The sequence below is a fragment of the Oryzias melastigma genome, linkage group LG19, assembly GCF_002922805.2.
Source record: "Oryzias melastigma strain HK-1 linkage group LG19, ASM292280v2, whole genome shotgun sequence".
Lineage (NCBI taxonomy): Eukaryota > Metazoa > Chordata > Actinopteri > Beloniformes > Adrianichthyidae > Oryzias > Oryzias melastigma.
Window position 1 is genome coordinate 12234337 of NC_050530.1, and position 25459 is coordinate 12259795.

The following is a 25459-nucleotide window of genomic DNA, read 5'->3' on the forward strand; positions in this document are numbered from 1 at the left end:
TTTTTTTTTAGACATAAATAGATATGTAAATAGCACATAAATAAATAGTGGTTGTTTCCTCTAACAACAGCTAGAGGGCGCTGCATCTGAGTATAAGTATTTGCTGTTGGCAGAGGAAGTGTCATCCAAAGCAAACATAGAAGAGAATCTGATTCTTTTCCTATTAAACTTCAATATTTTCCTTATACAGATCAAAGGATTAGTATTATTATATTTATTTTATAGTATTATTTTTAGCTACGCTTGGCGGATTTGTTCTAAAATGTCAGACTTTTCTCCCAAAAGTGCGACTTATACTCCGGAAAATACAGTACTCAGAAATGTGTGAATGGATCAAAATACCTCTTTGAGGATTTTTATAGTGACGAATGAACAGTATAAAACACTTAAAACCTCAAAAAGTGGATTTGTGATGGTATGCCCCCTTTAACTGAGGAAAATACCATTTTTCAGGTCTCACCTCAATGCAGGTGGTAATGAAACAACACCAGCAGCTGACTGAGACAGCTTCAGCCCCAAAAGGCTGATCACTGACCACCACTCTGGGAGACAAACATAATCTTCAGGTGGGTGGCGCCGACCCTGACACACAGCTTAGTAATGATCGGCTTCAACCCACAGACTCCCCGCCGCAGCAAATAAAAAAAAAAAACTCAACTCAAGGTGAAAAGTGGACACCTGAAACTGTAAAACAAACAGATGTTTGTTGTTTTTCTCTTTATGAACTTTTGACTTTGTAACTAAAACTCATATAATAGCAGTAAATTGTTCATACTAGCTGGCATCCTAAATGCTTTGAACGCTGGTGTGGTTATTTTCTCATGAAAAACACAAGCAACCTTTCAAAACTTAAAAGAAAATGTGAGTTGAGGGTCTATTTACAACTTCAAATCATTAGAATGATTAAAAAAATGCATTAATTTCCCACCATTCCAGAAGCGCAATACCACAGAAAGTTCTGGCGTGTTAAACAAATCTAAGTAGTTATCCATGGCTTCCATGATAATAGGTGTGCACTCCTCGGTTCAATGACTTCTGGAGGGCATTGTGGGAGGCTAAAGTTGTCCTCTAATTATATGTTGGCTTGAGAGAAGGAAGTCTCATATTGTCAGAGTAAACCAGCGATCTGTAAAAGCCCCAGCAGATCTCTGATAATTGGACCCTCTGGCCTGACACCCCCAAAGTACAGCCTCGAAACTGTAAAAATTGAATGCTTATTAGGCACAGTCATTAAAGTCATAGTCATTTAGGATAGTTTAAGCCTAATAATTGTCCTTCAATTAAGATGATCCTACTAATTCAGTTGAGAAGGAGTCTAACAGAAAAAAGCTTTTTTTTTTTTTTTTAAATTTCCTTTTAGAATGTCTTTATATTTTCGCAATTTCAAAATAGGTCAGATCATAGTGAATTCAGAACTGCATTTTATTTTTTTTATGTAAATGAGAACAGAATTAAAATTGTTCTCTTACTTACACATAATTTAACTGTAGCATTCATTGCACTATTTCAATTTTTGGGGACAATCTGACAGTTTATAGGCCGAGTTCATGACCCTAAAATGAACTCTAATAAGGCATCATAAACTGATGGAGCAGCACTGGAAATTCTGGCTATCTTCCACTACTTCAAAATGTTCTCACTCACAATTTTTATTTTTTATTTAGTAATTTTGTTCTTTAATTTCAGCATTCATTCCTTCATTATTACTTCTATGTAGCTTTTGGCTGTACTTGCTATCTAACATTTTTCCATGTCAGCATCTCAGATTTGTGGGGATTTAGTTACACTTTGCATCCTCCTAATCTGCATTTGCAAGCACTTATCTGTCTGTGTGCATCTCTGTGTGTGTGTAAAACTCAAGTGTGTTTTTTAACGCAGGTCCTGGCTGATTCAAAGCCAGCTCCCCCCACTTTATCACGGAAGCCTCTAAATTGCAGATGTTATAAGATGCATTTTTCATTTTTATTTGAAAACACGAGACTTCCTGGTCTAGCTTAATACCAACCAACAATCTGCCAATGAGACGAAGCATTGAGTTCCTGTGTCATAATTTAAAATAATAAATGTTGTGAGTGTATAAAGGACAGGAACATTATGGAGCATGGATATACATCTCACAAGTCTGTATTTACACCGGGAAGCAGCCTTTCTGCTTAAAGGAGCTTAATTTTACAACCACGAAGGCGCTTCTGTTCCAGTGGAGGAGCCTCATTCTTGACATTTTGACTATATAAACAACAGTTTGATTACCGTGCAGCAATGCATGAGATTGGGTTGTCACTTGTCAATTGAAAGTTAAAGTCCAACTAAATTGGTCTAACAAAGCAACTCAAAAAAGAAATATGCTTCTCTGCTGTTAAAAATCTGCATCAATTCATCCAGCTCGAGCAGGGATCCCCAGACTTACGTCTACACAGAAATATTCTCCAGTTCTTTCACGGGAGACCCCCAAGGAGCACCCAAGTCAGCCAAGGAACATAGTGTCCAAAATGTCTTCTCCAGGGTCTCCTCCAGATGGGACAGTTGGGGGGCCAATGTAACAGCCAACATTTCTGATCCCACTTCAGCAATCTGTGAAGAAAATTGAAGCTACCTCTCTTCAATCACATTTCAGTTAAAGTGATCTTCAGTTCCTGAGCAAACTGAGTAATTCTCAGAGGAATCAAAAACATCCAAAGTCTCTACTGGAAACTCCTCGCTTCTAAACTCCTGCTGTTAGCTTCTCTCCTGCAGATGTTGGCTTTAGTTCCTGTTGAGAACTCAATCCAAAAACCTGTTGAGGTCTGTCCAGCTTTGGAAAAGAAAAAAATAAACTCTTTATGAAGAGGCAAATTCCGCTGAGGAAATGCATTCTGAATTTCCTGTTGGACATGTCCAACAGAGAGGTGTGTCCAGCTGTAGGAGCAGAAAAATATGAATAGCATCTAATCTTATTTTGCTTTTCTGCCTTTCTTGAAGGCCTAAAGTGTTTTACATTCACACACAAATTCACACACAGCTCTTTGTACGAGACACTGGTGCCAACCAATAACCAATAGAGACAATATGACGTTCAGCTCAAGGAAACTTTGAGCCATGGATGAGCAAGGTGGCAATTGAACCTGCAATCTACCAGTCAGAGGATGAAAACTAAAGAACTGATGGTAAGAGGATTTTTTAGGGATCATTCAGATCACTGATCACTACTGACATTGAAAAAACCTACAACAGTCTACTTTCTCTCCATAAAAATCTCTTTATTAATTGAACACATGGCTGCTTAAGTGTTCAAGCAAATGACATAAAATTAATTTGTACAAGTCCAATTTTCGCCTTTGTGTACAAAAAAGATGAAAAAAGATATCAAGTAAAAAGTTCTAGAACACTTTAATCCGTCATAAAACAAAACAAACATTTTTGTGTTTAATCACTGGCAAAGGTGGGACTCCATTAATGTAACCAGTGAGTTTTCTTTGCAAATGACTGTCTTATTTTAAATTGATATGAAATAAATACAGCAATAATTGTGTTGATTAAGAAAAAATATATATCAGCTAAAACGGACCAGAAATGTTTAAAATAATATGGTCTTTTGTGGTGTTTTGCTATTTCAATAGTGTATTGTAGTTCAATTTCAAATGGAAATGTATGTAGAAAACCTTTTTGGTCTGATGTTATAATATGTTTAAATATTTTACCACATTTCAGCTATTATCTACAGAGAAAACCACACAGAATCCAAATTCTTAAAAAAAAGGCTGGAAATTATTCATGTTTTCAGGGTCCAACAATTTTTTCTCAGACAGATTCTGAGCCAGTTCCAAACCTTGTTCTTCATGCTGATCAGATCAGCCTAGATATTTGCTATTAATTCTTCTCCGTCGTGCAGTCATTATGTTCCCATAGGTCTCTCGCCAGACCTCCGTGCTTGAAGTTGCTTCACTGGGAATTTGATGGGCTGCTTGTTAAATTTTTCCATAATTTCTCTGATCCGTGATAAATTGGTCCGGCCTATTTTGAAGTCGCATCTGGTGGCACCTATCTCGTAGCCAACCTCACACTTCTTAGTGGTGATGGTGTAGCCATGAGCTCTGGCTGTTACTTTGTACTCCCCTGGGTTTAACAAGCGCCAGTAGTCACCATCTGCAGCTGGAGAGAAACGCAAAAGCAGGTAAGTAGTGCGCAGTTGTGTGTCAATCAGTCAGCTAATCTAATGTGTTTTTGTTTACATTAAAATACCGTATTTTATCCACTATAAGGCACTTAAAAACCTTAATTAAAAAAAAAAAGTATGCCATATATATGGATTTATTCTGGTTTTGTGAAATGATGTGGAAGCGAATTTGAGAGGTACACCGCATTCTGTCAAACGTCAGTTCTTTTTATAAGTTTCAAATAAGATTGGGTGTAATTGCAAATATGCTAACATGGCTAATATGTAGCTGTGTCAGACTGTGTTTTTTATGTGTTACTAACAAGGTTGGAAGTCACAGTAACGTTTGTTTTAGCGGTATCAGTCTGCTTTTTGTTGCAAACTATGCTGGGAGTTACAGGTATTTTGATTACGCTAACAAGGCTAGTGCGTCTAATATTCGCTAATGTGTAGCAAGTTACAAACAATTTTACAGCGATCTTAACGTAGTTAGTAAAGTCTGACTGACTAACAGACTTACTGTATCTCTGACTCTTTCGTTTTGCCTATCGTGCCCGATGGCTTAGTGCATCTTACATGACATAAGTTCAAAAATAGACCATTCTTTGACAGTGCGCCTTACAATGCAGAAAATATGGTACAAAAAAACTAGTTTTTGGAAACCAAAAAACTGTTGACTTGTAGAGTCACAATTTACTGTAAAAAAATCAGATTGCTATCTGGACCCCAGAAGATAGCACAAGGGTTAAAAAAATGTACATAAAGATGGTAAGTTTGTATTTTACCTGTACGAACATCATGGTTGATGCCCTCCACTGATATTATGGCATTGGCTATTCCACGACCTTGCAGGTCCCTCACAACACCTTTGATTCCACGATGCACCTTCATGCAAAAATAAAAAAAATAAAAATGTAAAAATCACATTCATCCAAAACACACATGACAAGCTCAAAAGTGTCTCTGCTAGAAATTGAGTTTCAATAAATCTAAATTTTATGAAAATATTTTTTATGGGTCTTTTTGTGTCCTCTGAAGAAAAAAATCTCCCAAAACTTAAAATAATAAAAAAAATGGTTTTGTGTTTTCTGCCTTGCATATGTGTAATTGCGGGGGATCCTTTGCCTCTATACCTGCTCCATGAAAACAAGAAGAGATTCGCGATTGTTCTCCCACTCCTCCGGCAGCTCGTTCTCGTGAGGAAATTTGTCACAACCCACATACATCGACAGCTCAAAGCAGTTGGTGTGCAAATAGCTAAAATCATTCATACCTGCCAGGAGAGGGAAAAAACGGTTGGCAAACATCAACTTAAAGTAAAAACTTCTTGACACAAGTGATAATAGGGAGATAAATAGATTTGAGGTGTTGGCCCTTTTTTCTTCAAATTGTTGTATCTTAAAATTATGGTTTAGGCTGAAATGACGATTTCAGGGCCACAAATGCAGCTCCTATTAGCCTGGCAGGGAAATCCCACATTAGACTGGATCTGTTTCAAACACCCTGGCAGGTTTGGACACTAACTGCCAGCTGCAGTGTGCCACGATGCTCCGTTGATGGTGCCATCCTCCTTGGCGAAGTCTTCTGTGTGACAGACCCGTCGGCTGGCATCAGTCATCAGGCGGTGGGTGGACGCATAGGAGAAGGCCAACCAGCGGAAGACGTGGTCATCGGGGGTGGGGGTCTGCCCCCGGGTCACCCCCGGGGAGCGAGCTCTGTCATACGGGAAGGTCACTACCAGCTCGCCTCCCTGGAGGTTACCGCCCAACACAAAGGGCAGTTTTTCCATCCATGCTATCAAAGCTCGCGTCTCCAAGGCAACCTACAGCAGGGGTACACAGGAGGCATGGATAATGCAATTAATGCGATCACTTCAGCTCTATGACGGTTAAATAAACTCCCTTGCTGCAAAGCAAACAATATCCGCAGACACAGATGCCATCATTTCCTTTAAAGTGTGAAGTTTTTTACAAACAAGTGTCTTGTGTTTGCATGTATGAACAAGAATTCCCCCTGCTGTTGTGGCTGGTGTCATTAAACCAGCCCCCTTATCTCCAAGTAGTAGTTGAACCAAACTCTGGGGCAAGCAGGGATACGTTTCACAGCTTTTAGAGCACAGATGGGAATCCCAGTATTACAGCTGCGGCTGCTATTCTGGACGCTTGGTGTGACTCACCCATGGGTTTCAGCGACGTCAAAACACTCGTGAGGATGAGCTTTTTTTAGATTGCGGGGTATATTTTAGCTCACAGCCCTTTTTCGTCACACAGAGCAAACAAATCCGCTTCTCCCAAAATAGGCTGTGAGCCCTCGTGACTGCTCTACCCTTTTCAAACGGCTGACGGACTTCGCTGTGAAGCGTGTTTGCTCCTTTGGAGGAGGCGTGTGATGAGAACAAAATAAAGTATCACACAAAAGCATTGTTCAACAGAAGCAAAATATATAAGATGCAGAGATATTTTTGAGGAAATACAACATCCAGCAAAAATTTACAAACCATGTACATCCAGATTAGATGCCAAAGCATCAAGAATCTACTGGATGTGCATTTAAATATAGGAAACACAATCGGTATTGAGTAACAAGGACATACTCAGAAACTCAATTTTTATCTCAAATTCTTTTATAAATGTCTTCCATCTTAAGAAAAATGCTATAAGAGAAAGTCTTTAAAGAAACAACTCTTAAATTGTTTTTACTAATCAATTAGCAATATAGTATTTATAAAATTAATTGATAAAAAGTTAAATTAGTGAAACATTTGTGCATAATCTCCTAAAAAAATCATAGTTGATTTTTTTTTTAAACCACTTTAAGTGGAAAAGTTAAATGATAAAGTAAAATTCCAAGAAACAAAGACTCACTGAGGCGTTCTTTGACTGGTACCACTCTGGGATGGGGACGTGGTGGTTGAACATTTTGCGAGGAATCCATTTCTTGGCCTCAGCTTCCCACAGAACAGAGCTGAGATCCGGGAAGTTGTGGTGAATGTCAATTCCGTTGTTGCTCCATCGACCCAGAGACCAGCCGCTGAGCTCTGAACCCTGTAAGAAGTAGAAAGTAGTAGAAATTCAGAACAAATGTCCTGCGTGTGGACGTGGGGAGTTAACCGCGAGGGATCAAAACCATGTCATCGATTGCTGATGGTTGCAGGTCACTGGTGCAAAACTGGTCTTTTGCAAATGATCCTATTTCAAAACACACATAGATTCTTATACATCTGTCTTAGCATTGTTGACCCCTTTTAATGTACTCGAAGAGTGCAAATAAAATATTCTGTAGTGACTGAAAAATAAAATATTTGCAGAAATACATATAACAATTCAAAAAGCAACATAACTGCAAGACCATATTCATTTCATCTAATCTTTTTTCAAAAGTCAATACTCATCAAAATTACTTGAAGGACACCTTTTTTTTTCTTTTTACACACACAAGAAAACAAACTTTAAGCATTTTAGTTCTTTTAAAGGACATTATTTTCAACTCATGTTTTACTAGTCTTTCAGCCAGTCTTGAGCTACTGTAAGTCACAACACATGTAAAATGACACACAAAATAACAACCCATATGTGTGTTTATAGTTCATGTTTTGTGTCCGTGTGCATCATTCAAACTAATTTTCCAGCTTGCATCTGCACCACATGCAATTTCACAGCAGACGCGCCAATTAGGCAGATATGGAGCTGTTTTCCCCACACACTAGCTGCTGATGTGAGGTCACTAATGGCTGTCTTGCAGACCCACCACTTCAAAGGCTTTCTCGTAGCCGTCAGGGTTGACGGACGGCAATAGATGGATCCTGGTCTCTTCCACCAGGTGACGTATGCGCTGGTTGCCAGACAGATACTCAAGACACATGAACTGCATCAGAAGGAGAAGCAGCTCCCGTCCCAGCACCTCGTTACCATGGGAACCAGCCGTGTAACGAAACTCCGGCTCACCTGGACGACATCCCAGCAGGGAAGAATGAAGAGGTTATGCTTACAGCTGCGGCAAAAAAGTTTGGTTGGGAAGCAATCATGACAGACCTGCACTCACCTACTTCATGTTCTCCTGGGTTGTCTGAGATCTCAATGGCGTACAGTTTAAGCCCCCCCTGAGACTTCCCTATGTTGTAAATGCGAGTGATGTTGGGGCACAATTCATTAACCACCTTCATGAGCTGCAGAGGATAAATATAAGGCATTAGAGGGAAATATTTAAAGTTAAAATTAATAAATTGCGTTATTTTTCACTGAAGTTCTGATGAGTTATTAGCAAAACTAAAAAGTTGTTTATCAGAGAAACACCGTTTAAAGACCCACTCAGATTAAAAAAAATGTTTTTGGTATTTTTAATATGCCCTGATGGCATTTTTGTTATGAAAATAAAGCTCAAGATTACATTTCTGTTTATTTTTTTCTTTAAATTGTTGGAGCACCATTCTGATAATTCCACTTTTAATTAGATCCAAGTATGTCTTTGTTTTCCTCGTCTGATCTGACATCTGCTTCAAAATTAAACTGCTGGATCACACCAGTATTACTCACCTTTGCTTTGTTTGGTAAGCTAGCAGGAGAGCGCTTAAACAGAAAGCACTCAGTAAAGGGGAAGGGAAGAGGGGGCGGGTTTGCTCTGTGTCAGCAATCCCGCCCATAATTCAGAGGTGAATATCTGATGAACTCCTGCCGCTCTGCAGAAAATATAAAGCTTTAAACTATTTTCAATTTTTGCTAAAACTGCATTATTTAAAGACTACTATGAATAACTTTAAAAGACATCTTTTAGAAAATATTAAGGATTTCTTAATTTGAAAGTTAAATAAACAGTAGGATTTATACTTTTTTCTGTTTAATGTAACCTTTTTTTAACAAGCAGTTTTATGAAAATTAATACAATTGCCATTGAGTTGTAAAACGTGTTGCTATCCATGCATAACATCTGAGGACTTTATAAATGTATTTAAATTCAAAACATCTGCAAATAATGTTGTTTTAACAGATCATAAAGGATTTTAAGTCTGAAATCAGATTTTTCTGCTGACAAAAAAGCAAATTTAGAGGCATTTAAGGGCACATTATTTATTTATTGTGGTGTACAGAAAAATATGAGACGCAAATAACGACAAAAAATTATTAATATAAAAGTCATGTCATAGAGACTTCATTTAAGCCTGATTCTGTGTTTTTTTTTTTAAGTAAAAGCAGCCATGTGTGCTTTTGTGGCTGAAGTCATTAACCAGTCAGGTGTGCTGGAGTTTTAATTAAGTCTGGGTTTACTCTTGACTTGACTAATCGAGTAAATCTCCAAACAAATGTCAGGTGTTGTGGATGGGGCAAAGGATTATAGACTGCGGTGAAAATGGTGCTCTGTGTTTAATAAAGCATGTGCTTCCCCTGATATAACACACTTGGACCGCACAGTTGCAGAGTCACTGCAGGACTTTTTCCTCTTCTAAGAATCCCACTTTATTCTTTGCCATTTCTGCCACTTTTTCACCACAGAGTTTGTATCCCCTAAAACAATTTGAATCTGAAAGAAAGTGATAAGGATTAACTCTGCTTTGCCTGAGGAGCCAAATGAAGAAGAAGCACATTGACTAGAGCTATGTAAAGATAATGCAGTTTTATCAGTCATATTTCTGCCTCTCCAAAGAAAGTGGGAAATGTTCATTCTTCTAAATGTTTTTCTGCTGTGTCAGCTATGGGTGGTGAAATGTGTATATATATATATATATATATATATATATATATATATATATACTGTATATATGTGTGTGTGTGTGTGTGTGTGGGTGTGTTCCCAAAAAAGGAATACAAGAAACTTGTTTTTAAGGTGCTACCCCACATTATGGATTCTTTCTTAAGTTCTAGCATGACATAATTTCTGCAGAGGGTGGATTAAGTACCTAGTGCTGATGTTTAAATCTAAAATGTCACATTTAAAAAAAACTTTACAAATTATAATTTTTTTAATAGTTCTGTCCTTTAAGGAGATCAATCAAAAGACGGTATGAAACGCAATCACCCCAAAAAGAAGGGATTTTATGGGGTTATAAGCTCCACTATAATGAAAACCGTGGGTGATGGGAAGTGGGGGTGGGCTTACCAGTCCTACTGACTTCTCAGGTGAAATTCTAATGAACTATTGCCAATCTACAGAAACTATGTCCTAAAAAACAACAGATTTTTTTTACAAATGTCAGCTTAAAATAACATAATCATTATTTAAAGACCAATGGGAACGCTTTAAAAATAGTTAAAAACATGATTGGAGTGGGGCTTTATAACGATAAGATGATCAGTTTAAAGTCTGACTTGGGAAGAGGGAATATTAGCTCACAGAAACATTACAGAACCTCCTCTGTACATCACAGCCGTTCAGATCCATCTGACAAACACAGCTGTCCTCCACACAAACAGCCTACTGCTCATGACAACTATATGAATAAATAATGCTAAAACCCCGACAAAGCTTCTTCCTGCTTCATGTTTCAATTGTTCTGCTGCACTCCTTGCTTCTGCAAAGAACACAGCTCGACAGGCATTAGCTCACCGTAATCATATCACGACTTATGCACTCCCCTGAAAAAGAGGCATCCCAGAAGAAGACGACCCACCTGCCTCATTTCTTTGTGGCTGTGATGCTTGAAGTCCAAGTCGTCAGTTGTTATGACTTCGTTGCGTCTGTGGTAATAATTATTTGGATCTGCAATCAGATTTTAGCATATATAGTCACCACCTTAGCTTAAAGGATATTACTTTATTTTTTAGGAATGTTTTTGAAATCGTGAGCTTTTCAGTAGTGCTGAACGGATCGATCCAAAATATTGATAGTTTTGATCTGTATCGGTTCGATACCCGCAGATATCGATATTACCACAGCTGTTTAAAATGTTTCTATATCAGCAAAAACGACCCGGCTGAGTCACTGAATCACCATTCTGTTCACCCTTTTAAAAATGCTGAGTTGTCTTTGGCAAGTTACTTTTCACCTGTTTTTATTGTTTTATTTAAAGGCTAAGAAGTTACAAATTATGTATATTTATACAAGATTTTTTTTTAAATCATTGAACATTTTGATTTATTTTTGTACCATAGTTACTTTTTTCTTTTGTTTTTTTTTTTTTCTTTTGGTTAAACGTTTTGTTTAATTTCAAGAAGTTTTAATTGTAATAAAATATATCAATTTTTTGAAAATATTGTCTTAATTCTGTTTATATGTTTATCAAGTAATTAAAAACAGGGAAACTTATAAAAAACATTCAAGGTTATTAAAAACAATTAAGATTCTGAGGTTAATGTCACAACAACAGAATTTACAAAAAATATTGATATTGGTATTAATATGTACAATATTGACCGGTATCGAATCGAATTACCCAAATGCTCAGTATCGCCCAGCCTTATTTTACAGCACAAAACCAATAACTCACTTGCTTTTTTTTGCTTTAGCATAGCAGCTTTTCAGATCGGTTCTGTAAATCTTAGCCTCATAGTGTGGAACTACACCCTGGACACCATACTCTCTACTTTTATTTTTTAAACACCAAATATGATTTTAGATTTCACAAAATAAAAAAAAAAATAAAAAGCTATTTATGAATCCATTGTGTTCTGATGATGAAAACTTGAAAGGTTTATAAAAAAAATAATTAAAGTATTTTTTTTCACATAATAAATTGCTCTAACACAATGCATTGTGGTCTAAATTTGTCAATCTAGTAAACATCGATGCACACTAGTTTTTGCAGAGATTTATGGTAAATTTCTAAGGCACTTGATTTGAAATTGTAGATTCGTACACTATAGAACACTAAGTATTGAGTAGTGAAGGAATTTGGACACAATCTTAGTGCTAATCACAATAGTGATGGGATATGCACTTGATCATCATATCTTCTGCCATGTTCTCTCAGGTGCATCACCTGGCAAAGGACAGCCCAGGATCTCCACTCTCATGCAGATGCTGCCGCTGGGAAACCAGGATTGAGGATTGACTCGGATGTATCGGCTGACCACTGGTGTTGGGAAGATGTTTTGGACGGGAATCTCTTTTTCTCTATTGCTCCTGAATATCTACTGAGGCAAACACACGGGAAACAACATGAGCAAATGAACATAACACAGTTCCTGTACGTCTCATAAAACTACCCATGAAGAAAAGGTCATACTTGTGATATTAAGTGTTTCATGAAGTTAAAAATAAAAAAAAAGAAGAAGTTTCTTTGGAACTCACACCCTTGCACCTGTCTTCAAACTGTCATTCCCTCTGGAAGTCTTTGTAAATTTCAACGCCCACTGTTAGAATCATCCTCCAAACCTTCCTGCCATTCTGATAGACCGGTAGAATAGTTTGACATTTGCCACAAAGGGTGAGTGAGTGGGTGAGAGGGAAACTGGTAGCCGAGTTTAAATTGCTGCCGGGGTTTAATCACCCACACAGATGAAGTCACAGGCCAAAGGAGTGTGCCGCTTCGCAAACCTTCATTAAATCAGATGTGATCTGAGATAGGGAGCAGAAACTATGACTCCAATTCGAAAGGGAAAAAAAAATCAATTAATTTAGTGGTTTATCCGTAATCAGACTAAAGACCAAAAATATCTGTGATTGTTCTGCACTGCTGGATTTGGCTTCTGTCTGTTTAATTAGATCAAGTGCTCGTGTAGAAATCCGAAAAAGACACGGCTCTGACAGTGAGCCAGGATGAGTTCCCATCTGCTCCGGCATCTTCTGCATTTACCGCCTCACAGCTCATTAAGCCCGAGGATAAGCAGGCTTCTAAATGTCCCTCAGTAATCACACTTAACCAGATATTACGTTTTCTGTTAAGTTTCAGATAAGTGGAGACAAAAAAGAAAAAAACCTCCTCACACGACTCTCAGCAGAGAAAAAGTGATCACAGTTCAGCTTAATTGTGTGATTTGTTGCGGATGTCAGAGATATGAGTGTTACGGTTATCACTCACCAAGTCATCTGAGCCATTTTTGAGCGTCATCCAGGTGTGACTATCGTTGCTGATCATAACTTTGAAAGAGGTCACCCAATCGCTTCTGTTAATATGAAAAAAAGACACAAAGTCAATTGAGGGAAAACCATCTGGCTAAATTGAATGCAGTAAAGCCCCAAGGACACAGTCATTGTTTTTACTTGGAAATTTGTGGAAGGAAAACACACTTTTTTTCTTAGATTGTTTACTCTTGATGAAGAGTAAAATATATTATGAAACCTTTTTTTAAACTAGAATATGATCAGTATAGTATATAAATGTATAGAAGATCATATCTCTTTGCTTAATTTGGCCTTGTTTGATGAACACATTTATAATACAATTATTTACACTCACTGGTCATTTTATTACGCACACCTGTCCAACTGCTCGTTAACGCACATTTCTAATCAGCCAATCATAATGCAGCAGCTCAATGCATTTAAACATGTAGACATGGTCAAGATGATAGCTTCAGTTCAAATTCAGCATCAGAATGGGGAAGAAATGGGATTTTGAAGGTGGCATGGTTGTTGGTGCCAGAAGGACTGGTCTGAGAATTTCAGAAACTACTGATCTACTGAGATTTTCACCCACAAGCATCTCTAGGGTTTACAGAGAATGGTCAGAAAAATAGAAAATATCCAGTGAGTGTCAGTTCTGCGGACAGAAATGACTTGTTGATGCCCAAGGTCAGAGGAGAATGGCCAGACTGGTTCTAGCTGATAGAAAGCTAAAGGTAACTCAAATAACTTCTGGTTACAAGTGAGGTCTGCAGAAGAGCATCTCTGAATGCACAATTTGATTTACCTTAAATATAATGGGACATTTTTGGTATACTTTGAGACACCCAACACGTTTTTTTTCCTTAGTAAACACACAAAAACGAAAGAATTTCTACGACTTTAGCAGAGAAAAATACATTACCGAACAATACTGAGATAAATCTTTTTTTTTTCCTTATCTGTAACACATCAAAACACAAGAAATGAAATATTTGACTCTAACATTCTGTTAGAGAAAACGAGAATGCACTAAATGTTGAAGTTCCTCAAACTGACCACTGGGGGATGGATTCAGATGAGCAACTTTATTTACTACCAGGCTAAAAAGTACAGTTAAATTACAAATATGTACAAAATATAGACAAAAATTAAAAATAAAAAAAAACAGAGAAAAACTGATTCTTAGGAAGTAAAAAAATAAACAAACGTGTTTTTAAGAATAATTTCTTCCATGAAAAATATCTCATCAAGAAAGCAAAATAATAGTGGTTTAAGCAGACATGTCCCAGTGACTAGAATTATATTTTTAACTAAAACATTTTTTGTAAGACAATTTTTTGACGCCATTGGGTTTTGTTTTTTTTTTTTCTTAAGGAAAATTTCTCAAATGTTAATAATTTTTTACTTGTTTCTGGGAGGCCTGTTTTTGCAGTATGAAAACAGGTGATGAACATTTTTAACATTTGACTTTCAAATTTGTTTGTAATTAAGGGTGTGTTTTCTTATAACTGATGAGAGGATCCAACAAAACTCTAACATGAGTTTGTTAGTTTGCTATTTTTGGAAAATTTAGTTAAACCACTTCCTCCCCTCACATTCGAATTATATTGATATGTCAACTTTAATTAGTTGGAAATTGTTTAATGATATATAACTATGGTTTAAACAAGAGGTTTTCCAAACCATGACAGCAATAAATTAAAAAAAGAGTTAAAAAAACTTTATGACACAGGGAGGTAAAAAAACAAAAAGACTCAAAAAAGGAGCATCATCTGTGCTTTTAAGAATTCACTAATGACTTACTAACCCAACATGCCATCAGGCGCCTTAGTACCAGAAGTTAAAACATAGCTTGGCAGAGACCGGTTTGCTTCTGGATAAAGATGTCAGAGTCGTGTTAGTCCAGCCTGGTTCGAATTCCCAGTTCTACTAATTAAAGCGATGCTGCAGACAGGAGCCTGGGAGCTGGCACTGCAGACAGTTACTGTACATGCCCTGCAGAGCTAATTGCAGAGAAATCCTGTCTCAAGCCTTGGTGTCTTGTGCAACTTTTAGATTGTGCTGGCCTTGAAGGCAAATCATAAATACAGCCTATTAAAGAATCGCCCCTTTCTCTCAAACTAGACTGCCGCTTACAGCTCAGAAGTGAGCAATTAAAAAAGCATAAAGGCTAGAAATGGTTGAAAATCATCGCAAAACAAACTTAAGCTGCAAAGATGGTCAGAGGAAATATGGGCATCAGCAGCGTTTAGTGGGCAAATGATTCCCACAACGGAAGTTATATTTAGTCTTTTGTGAGTTTTTCACATTTTGTTATTAAACTCTTATATATGAGGCAAACACGTTTAGCTGCTAATTAAAGCATTTACGCAATTAATAATATCTTGACAGTTTCAGTCTTTTTGCATTTTAAGTGAAAAACTCCAGGTTTTTGTTTTAATTATTATTTAAGAACCTCAAAGTCTGTCAGTGAAGATAAAAAAAGGACTCTCACAAATGAATTTGGCATACCATGGCCTTTCAATTGTTCCACCTAATGGATGGTTACTAGAATGTGAAGCAAAAGTTAATGGCTTTATGACCTCCATTAATCATTATTCAAGTGCCCCTGATTTAAAGTGCTATTAAAAAGACATTTCATAATATAATTTAGGAATGGCAGAGATATATCTGACAGAAATGCTGTTCATTTGTCCAAACTTGTTACAGCATGAAAATGTCCATAATGTCTCTGTGCAAACGTAATCCTGTGGTGAGACCCATCCATGATTCTTTTATTAGACCTAAAATTTAAATTTCACTTGTTTTCATTACAGGAGTCAGTCTGGGATCATTATCATTGATTCAACACTCAAAAAAAGCAAACATGCTTTAAGTCATTATTATTCAAACACATAACATTTGTAAAGAATAATAATTCAAGATGACATTTTATTTAAAAAAAAGATCACTGAAAAAAAGCTGCAGTCCACAGCACAGTAAACCTATTATTGATTCATTTATTTACCCATTAATCTTCTTTGAAACCAAATAAACTAATAATTATATGAAAATAATTTTGCTCCAACTATGCACTACTGACCCCATCTTAGCTTTAAATACATTATTGCATGTGTTTTTTTTCCTAATCTATGAGTCAACCCAGTTTTAAAAAGTGAATGCATTCCAATACAATGGAAACCAATTGACCTGGAGACTATGTTTTTACATGTGTACCACTTCAAGCGTGTTGTGTGGGATCTTAGAAATCCACTTGGAGGCACACTAGAGCAGCTTGTGTAAAACAGAAGGGGCAGACTTGAAAAAACTGAACAGAAGAATTAGTAAAAGTTCGGAAACACACACAGAGGACATGGATTTTGCATAGTGCTGCACACCATACTTGTAATAATTATTAGTTAAAAAAAACAACGTTTAAAAACACATAAATCCACCTATGCCAGTTTCTCTATTCAAAAAAGATATATTTAAAATTGTAAATTCTACTCACACCAGCTTTACTCTAGTAATTCAATTATCTTTTAGAAAATATGTAAGTGAAAACATCTAGATTTTGTGAAATATTGTTTAAAAATTGAATCTAAATCAGAGAAAAATGGGAAAAAAATTGTTTTTACTTTTTTTACTTAATTAATAGAATTTAATAAACTTTATTCTCATCTATGTGCTTTCAAATATTTCTGAATCTATTATTTAAAGCCTATTTATAAAGTTAAAGGTTGTAACTTCTTTTTTAACTCTGACTACTATTAATTTTTCTTAATTTATATTCTTCCATTCTCAGACCTGATTTTGAGTTCCTAAAACAAATTGCATCGAGAGATACTCCTGTAATTTTTTTGTGTCCACAAACTCAATCCATAACAAACTAGATGGCTGAGGAATAAAGGCAGAAAATCTCATTCATTCTCTGTGCATGCCTGTGGGCTTCGTACTCACGACCAAAGAGAGTTCCTCCCCTGAGTGATGACCCCAGTAAACTTGGTCAGCCTCCTGGCATCCACCTCAAACCACTGCAGAGGGTCATCCCTCCCAGCGCACCAAGCCCCATCATACAGATCATCTTCATAAAGGCCAGCCTGCCCAACAAAAACGGTTAAAAAGGTCATGAAATGAGCTAACAACCTCTGAACTCAGGGGAGTTATTGAAGATTTAAAAACCCAATCTGATGAAAAATTTGTTTTTTGTGCTTTTAGTATGTCCTTGTGTCATTGGAAGACAAACATTAAGAAAATTACGCTTTAAATTGCATTTCAGTGTATTTCTTTATTCAAATTTTTGTGAATCAAGAGCAGATGAAATTATGCAATTCAAAAAAGCTTGTAGAGGTAACTACGGCAAGCCACATGGTCCCTGCTCCGCTCCTTTCTGATGCGTCCAGACAACTAGATCCATGTACGTCTTTGTTTTCCTTGTCCGAGCTGGTTCAAAAATGTCCAAATGACACCTACAATATTGCTCGCCATTAATGTCACACTGGGAATGTCAGGTTGGGGTTGTAGCAAGCGGGAGAGAGTGTAAACAGATGGATGATGGCAAGGGGGCGAACCTATATGGCAAGCCTTTATAACATTAAATCAATATCCTTGATATCAGGCTGTTTTAAGCCTAATTAATAATGCCAAAAGTATAACTAGTTAACCAACGACAGCCAAAAATCTGAACTAGTTAACCAGTAATGTTTTAAAATACGCACTAGTTTTTCTAGTGACCACTATTTTTACTAGTTAACTAGTGACACTCTAAAAAGGCCACTAGATAACTAGTCACATGCAAATCTTCCACAAGTTCACTATAAGGCTCCCGTAAAGCTCACTAGTTAACTAGTGCAACCAAAAGCTTGTTCTAGTTTACTAGTGGCATGAAAAATGTTAATTAGTTGACTAGTGAGACATATGTAAGTCTTACTAGTTAACCAGGGAGAGAGAAAAAATGAACTAGTAAACTATCATAATATTTTGGTCGCACTAGTTAACTAGTGAGTCCACAGGAGCCTTACTTGTGAACTTGTAGACTATTTGCATTTAACTAGTAAACTAGATGCCTTTTAGGATTGCCACTAGTCAACTAGTGAGCCCAAATAGTTTCTACTGGTAAACTTGTGCAAATTTTAAAACGTTTCAAGGTACCTAGTTCACATTTTTTGTAGTCACTTGTTAACTAGTTGTACTTTTGGCATTACTAGTTAGGCTTAAAACAGCCTGATATCAAGGATATCGATTAAATGAAAAAAAGGCTTGCCATAAACTCCACACCAATGATCCCACTCCCAACTCCTAGGGATATTTGTAATGAACTACTGCCGCTCTGTAGAAACTAAGTCCTAGAAATGTACGCATTTTTGTTTTTATTTAGGCAAAAAATGGTACAATCATGATTAAAATACACTGGGAAGAGTTTTAACATAGATGAAAAGATGATTAGAGCGAGTCTTTACCCCTTTGAACTGTAAAAATAGCTGTGCAGAGTATTGCAGTTCTCATCAAGATAATAATACAAGGAAACTGTATAGATATTTTTACTTAAATGAAGCTACAAACAATCAGAAAAAATGTTTATGAGGAGCAGACATGAATCCAAAGCACATCTGTCAAACAGAGCTGCATCCAGTCGAACATCCGCCAGTCTGTCTAACAGCTCTTCCCACTGTTGGAACCACTTGAAGAACATTTTTGACACCTGCTCTGTCCAACAGCAGGAAAAGGATTATGATGCTTTTCTTTAAAGCATGAGCTGCACCAGCTGATGCTGCTGGCTCAGAGCGGGACGCTGACAGGCCAACCATTGCTTCTTGGATTCACCCAAGCTCAAACATTATAATGATGTACTGCACTTTGTGCATAATTCCAGCTCTTTTTCACAACAGACGGGAATCTTAGAGAGTGAGTTGCTCTTAGATTACCACTATGATTATCTTTTGAACTATTTTAAGACTTCTTAGTGGTCTTTAAATAATAATTATGCTGTTTTTAGCAAAAAAAAAATATAATTTAGTTCCTGCAGAGCTCATTAGAAATTTGTTTCAGGTGAGATTGTTTGTGTAGAGTAAGCCTGCTCTTATTTCCCATCATCCATCTGTTTATAGGCATTCTCTCTCTTTCTCACACCAATTTGAAAAAAAAAATGCTATTTTGTTTAGCTTGATGTTCTTTATATATGTCCTCCATCATAAAAAAATGACAAATTACATGTTAAAACACCACTTTTTCTTTAATGAGCATTTTTACACAAAACGGGGTAAAAAAAATTACCACTGATCTTCAGTGACATAATGTCTTATCAAAGACAGCTTCTATTAATAGTAGTCAGCTTCACAAATAGTAGATAAATCTCACTGAATCTCTGGTTAATGCTTTTCTCACCTGACTGAACACTGATTGGCACAGTTTGCAAACTTTCTTGCTCAAGACGAGTCTTCTGTTTTTATGTCAGCCATCAGTCTGTCCCAAAAAATGAACAACAAATCAAACAAGCCAGACGTTTTGGCTCTGTGCTTTCTTTCACTGCTGATTGATATCCAGATGCAGACCATGGGACTGTCTGTAAAACGAGTGCACTCACTCACTCACGCAAATCTGGCCCTCTCAGTCAAGGATTTTCTGTAGATGTGACTGTTTTTTGTGGAAAAACAGCTTTGAAAAACATATAGAGTGCAAATGGAAAGTTTTTTTCTATGTCCTACAGTGTTTAAGGGTTGCGTTTTTTTCCCCCCACTAATCAATCCATGAATATTATCATCACTGACAAAGTAAAGCCAGGGTTTTGGAGAATTTTCCAGTAATGGAGACTCAGTTTTTCCTAGGAATTATCTGATGAGACTGGCACTTCCATGGTTTGGAAAATTCTCTTTTGGCCAGAGACATTTTAGCTGAAGGGAGCTTGATAGGAAGCATTCATGCATGACCGTGTTTGGGTTTCTTCAGAGATCTGAGTTCACATTTAGACTTTTGTGCATCAGTCAGGATTTATTTATTTTAAGTACATTACTTTTTTAACATAAAACCAAGCAAAAATCATTCTTGTTTAGCTTCCAACATTTGTTTTTCAGGAAATTATCTATTAACCTCTCCACAATGCTACCAAATCAAACAAATTTTAGTAAATAAGGTGTCTCTTGTTCAAAAAAGCTTCTGTTTGCTCATTAAAAACCTTGTTGATAGATTGTTATCTTCCTTTTAGAGTAGTTCAACCTGTGCGAAAAACTCTGGATCTCATCCCATCATGAATAGTTGCAAAAGGCAAAGGTCTTGCGATGATTCCAAGATTTTCTGTTTTGAAAGTAGTTGTGGCTCTTTGAAAATCCAAAATTAGGTTTGAGAAAATCTTTTTTCAACAATGCATTATCCACTCTTCCATTCTCACAGCTAGAATTTCATGGGAAACACAACAACAACTACAGATTTTTGATTTTTTAAATTTAAATAAATGCAATATAAAACCATTTTTCTTTAAGATATTTGCATTGGTAAAATACTCAATACTCTTTGGTTGTTTAGTCGACTGAATATGTTATTTTGACTCCTTCCAGGTTTGCAATTTTCTGCAAACAAAATGTTCAAAAATAAGTTCTTTGGCGCAGACCTGATCCCCTTTATTCCATCTTTATTCCTCCCTGTCCTCCTGTAACCTCTGCATTAAGGTTCACGTAGTCCAGATAGCAAAATCCTTTGTTTTTCCTGTGTGTTTCATTAACTGTGTTGGATTCGGAGCAGCTCAGCTCAGAGAGGATAAGGTTTGCAGTGAAGTGTGTGCAGGCTTATTCCCTCAAAGAGCAGAAAATGCCCCGGTTTCCAAATCTTCCTTATTGGTATGGAAATGTGTTCCTAAATTGATTCAGTAATCTATCACCTTCTGCCTTCATTTACTGCAGGAAGATGTGTGTTGATCTGGATTAAAATGGTAACATCGGCCACATTTGGAGGGAAAAAAGTCAGTTTTAATATCAGGCTACTCATTCATAAAGTTGAGCTGGAAGTTAAATTGAAAGAAACCACCATTCATTTGAGTGGATTTTCCTCTGATATTTTTTAAGAGCAGACGTTTTAGAGCATTAATCCTTCCAATAGCCCGAGGTTTGATACGTGCCTCTACATATCCGGTAAACCTGCCAGCATTCCTGTCTCACCTGAATGTTGAGGCGACCTCTGTGTGCACCGAGGCCGTAGCGCTTCGTAGACGAAGCATGAAGCTGGAAATCATCAATCTTCAGCGACTCCAATCCCATAGGAGGGCATTCTAGGTAAGGAGAAAGACAAATTGCTCTGTGATGATAGTTTAATGTGATATGAGTTATAGTTTATTAGGATACTGTTTTGTGCATAACCCAAATCTTTTGCTAATAGCTTTACTCAATGGTAACATACATTTTTTGTGTTCAGATGTGTAAAAAACAAGCTGGTTCCGTAAGGAAATTATTATTTTTGTCAAAATAAACCAAACGTTTGGTTAAAAAAAATAGAAATTCTGTTTTGATTAACTCATTACTCATATATAACTATTCATGCCATATCTGAAGCACACATATCTGAGACCCTATCTTATTAGAATGACGCAAACTTTCTTAATAAATCTATTTTACATCACTTGGTCCACGTTTTCTTCCCTGTAGTTCATCATCGGTGCACTAGGGGCAGTAGAGAGGCGTTTTCTGCTCATTTCAAAATGGTTGCGTCCATGAACACTTTTTAGCTAATTTTTTATCCTTCCTGGTTAGAATAACTCATCTTTTGTTATTAATTTTTTAAATTACTATTTGCTGAATTAAAGTAATGAAAAACGTGTTGATTGTTAGTTTTTTTAATACAGTTACACAATGTTAAAAATGTGTGAATCAAATTTGAGACAGTGGGCAAAAAAAGCTGCTTTTTTTAATAATCAAGTCAATTTCTTAAACTAACATTGTTGTGAGCAATAAAATCTCTCAACCTATCATTATTTATTTGACATTGTTTAACAAAACATTTTGACACTATTTTTTTTCTTCCCGTTCTTTAATTTAGTGGGCTTTGCAGGTCTAAAACTCCAGAAGAAATTTCAGAAATTATCCAAAGAAAGTCTGTTTAAGGTAAAAACAACATTCATTTTAGATGAAAAAACAGATGAGCAAAAAGGTTTCCTATCTCAACTTGCCTCAACAACATTACATGTAATTTCTGTCTGTAATTACAGTGCAGCACTATGCTGAGTAACAAAAATAAATAAAAAAATGTCCTTTTCAGATTACATAGGTGCTTCAGTTTCTTTTCCCATCATATCCTTTTGAGCCCATTAATTTATCTCCTCTGTCGGGGAATTTTCGTTTTGGATTGTGTCCTTTGACTCATTTGAAGTTCTCTACGAAGAGCGGATGTGCTTAAATAAGAACATCCTGGCCCTTCCAATGACATCTCATGTGTTTGGGTGGGATGATGGGAAGTCTATAGAGGTCATAAATTTATTGGACCGGTTCTCAAAAGGATTTTACACACATGTATAGAAATACTGGGCTCTTGGAGAATTTGGATTAAATAATTTTCTTATTTACAACATTTTCTTCAAAGTAAAAGCCACTTCCTGTCTAATAAACATATCCATAATGTTTCCAACATGCCCAGGGCAGGAATAACGAAGAAATTGAGTGTTTTCAGTTGCTATCTCCATTGTCGAGTCTGCATACTTTTTTTATTCATTTTTACTTTTTAAAAGAAAAAAATGACAAAAGAGGCATCTCAAACTACAGCTTTGAGGTGTTCTGCAGTCTTTTTTTTCATTCACTGTCTTGGCTGAGGACACTAGCTTCAAAACAACGCCAACATGTCTGGAGGGGCTTGGACTTTAAACAGATGCCTGCAATTAAGCGATTGCAAAATCTGAGATGCTTTTCATTTGATAAAAGTCTTTGTGTAAGATTTTCTCCCATCATTTTCTACACCAGCTGATCTCATCTATTGAGCTCGCGGCAGGAAAAATGAAGTGTAATTGAGCCATCCTGTCTTTCCTTTTCAGAGGAGCTGTTTGAGTTTTTCAAGGTTTTTTTTTTGTGGAGTTTTACTTTGATATCTCAATAAAAAAACAACTTTTTGGATCTAATTTCAACTAGGTGATATATTGTTGATGCAGCCACAGCTAAAGGAAGGTTAAAAATAATCGTAGAGACAGATTTTCAACATTTGCATCCTATTTGAGAAGCTTTCTTCCTGACATGTGATGTAAAAAGATAAGTGCCTTCAGGCTCGTATCAAGCGTTCAAACATCCTGTATCCTGCTTTTTATCTGACTGAGTTTCAGGCCAGGAAAGGCCCCCATGCTGCACCCACCCTCTTCACATCTGATAGTTTTTATCTTGGTTTTATTATGAGGACAGGTTGAATCCTCCACAGTGATCTGAGCTGCAGATGTGGTCCAGAGCAACATCAAAAACAGAGCAAACTTGAAGAGACCGCGGTGTGCAGCACACATGGGGATTTGACGGCATGAATAAATATGATGTAATAAAAATTAAACACCTTTAAAAAAAAAAAAGTCGCTTTTAACTCTTACCTGTTTCAACAGAGAGGAATTTGAGGATTTAGAATTGTTATATTTTAGGACTTTTTAATGATTATCCTTCTAAAGCTAAGGAGGATTTAATATAAAACTTGTTTTTGAAGCTCCTTAAAAAATAGGCGCATAAACCTGCTTGACCATGTGAGAATTCATCCTTTATTCCAGAAATAAGCACTTTCAATGTGCCAGCCACAGAGCTACAAAGAGCCCTAAATAGCTGTGATCTTAGGACTTCATGCATCAAGAGATAATTCTGTGCTTGAAGGAAATCCCTTCATAGATTCTGGACAGCCCAACTTAAAAACATGCAGGCAAGCTGGATCTACTTAGCTGTTTCAATTCCTTAATGCAGTTAAACTTAGAGATGGTGCTCAGATCTTGATTTGAAAGTTTTATCTTTCTCAGCTTTTAGTGGTTAAACACCATTAAGAAAAAAGCAAAGGGATAAGTTTATAGATTACAAACAAAATACATAAAAACTGTGGTGTAAAGTAGACCTTCCAATACCACAAATACACTTTTTTAAAACTCTGACACTACTTTCAACAGGCTGTTATTAGTTTTTCTTTTGCTGACTAACATTTCTCTAATTTTATGAGTATTACACACAATAATGTTAAAGAAAATGTCACTAAATCTTGCATCTTTTTTTTATTTGTTGTCATTTTCATAAGTTGCAGGTTTTTTTGCTGAAACATGTGAGACGACGTGCCTGAAACATGAGTTCAGTCTGCACAGCAGCTGTTCAAGGAAACCCTCGTTCGGACTTATATCTGTTTTAGTAAGAAAACTCACTGCTGCTGCTCCACACACGGAGACTTCCTAGAGGAAGATTTTTTTTGCTGCCCTTCACCACGTGGACGTTCACTTGCTTCACTCTCATGTGCTCCTGCGCCTCCCAATGATTTATGCAGAGCATGGGGCTTTAATCTGCAGACCACACAGATGCATGAATGTGGGCATATGTGTGAAGCTATTTTAAGATGTTTTTCACTACAGGTTTTGCTCCTCTATACTTTCTATTCTTGTTTTGGTTGATTTTTTGATGATTTTATAACAAAAACATAAATATATATGCATTTTTTTTTTCACTGATTAAAAAGGAACTTGAGTAATTTTAGGTTTAAAAAGTGCATTTTATACATTTTGTAGAAGTATTTATCTCGGATGCTTTTATTTTGAAATCACATCTTAAAAAAGGTAGATTACCTTGTGAAATTTTCCAAGGAAATATGAAACTTTTACCTGATTTGGTGTCTGTTGGGGTTTTATCGGCCTTCTTGCTGCTTTGTGATGCCTTTTCTTTGGAAATCTTTGCAGGGATTTGTCGTTTTTCTTCATGCCCACCTGGCTTTGAAGACTTCTCCAACTCTTGAACCTGATTGAATGTTTCTCTTGTCAGCAGCTCCTGCACATTATAATCCTCTTCTGCACCAACAGAGCCAAGCTGGAAGTCCGAAAAACCCGCAAGGAGTACCAGTAGAGCCAGGGGGGTCAGAATGCTGAGGCTTTGCCTTGTCATGGCCCGGAGAGGAGGATTAACTCCAGCTGGAAGACCCGATGTAGTCTCCTGAGGAGCCTGCTGCTGCTGCTGCTGCAAAGGCTGCGTCCCATCAACTGCTCGCCTGCCTCTGCGTTCTCACTCCAACACAAAGAGTTCACAAAGTTGTCAGAGCACTCCAAGTCACTGACGAAAGCAGCAGAGCCAGAGGGTCCATGGATGCGTCAGTCTGGGAAAAACACAGTGAGGAGGAGGAGGGAGAGACAACAACAGTGGGAGCTGGCAGAGCAAGGCAGGCAGGTGGCATAAACCTATGTCATTTCTG

At 36.9% G+C, this 25459-nt stretch overlaps 1 protein-coding gene across 1 annotated transcript; it reads right to left on the bottom strand.

Annotated features, from left to right (window-relative positions):
* On the bottom strand, nucleotides 1-25459 carry cpxm2 (carboxypeptidase X (M14 family), member 2). Its single transcript, XM_024284227.2, has 13 exons — nucleotides 24879-25459; nucleotides 21235-21344; nucleotides 17048-17187; nucleotides 13083-13167; nucleotides 12042-12192; nucleotides 10734-10822; nucleotides 8174-8297; nucleotides 7880-8076; nucleotides 6997-7176; nucleotides 5657-5954; nucleotides 5266-5405; nucleotides 4918-5017; nucleotides 1-4128 (listed from the first exon to the last, which is right to left on the bottom strand). Exons 1-13 carry the CDS (start codon nucleotides 25153-25155, stop codon nucleotides 3872-3874), a joined length of 2148 nt encoding a protein of 715 aa, XP_024139995.1. The 5' UTR covers nucleotides 25156-25459; the 3' UTR covers nucleotides 1-3871.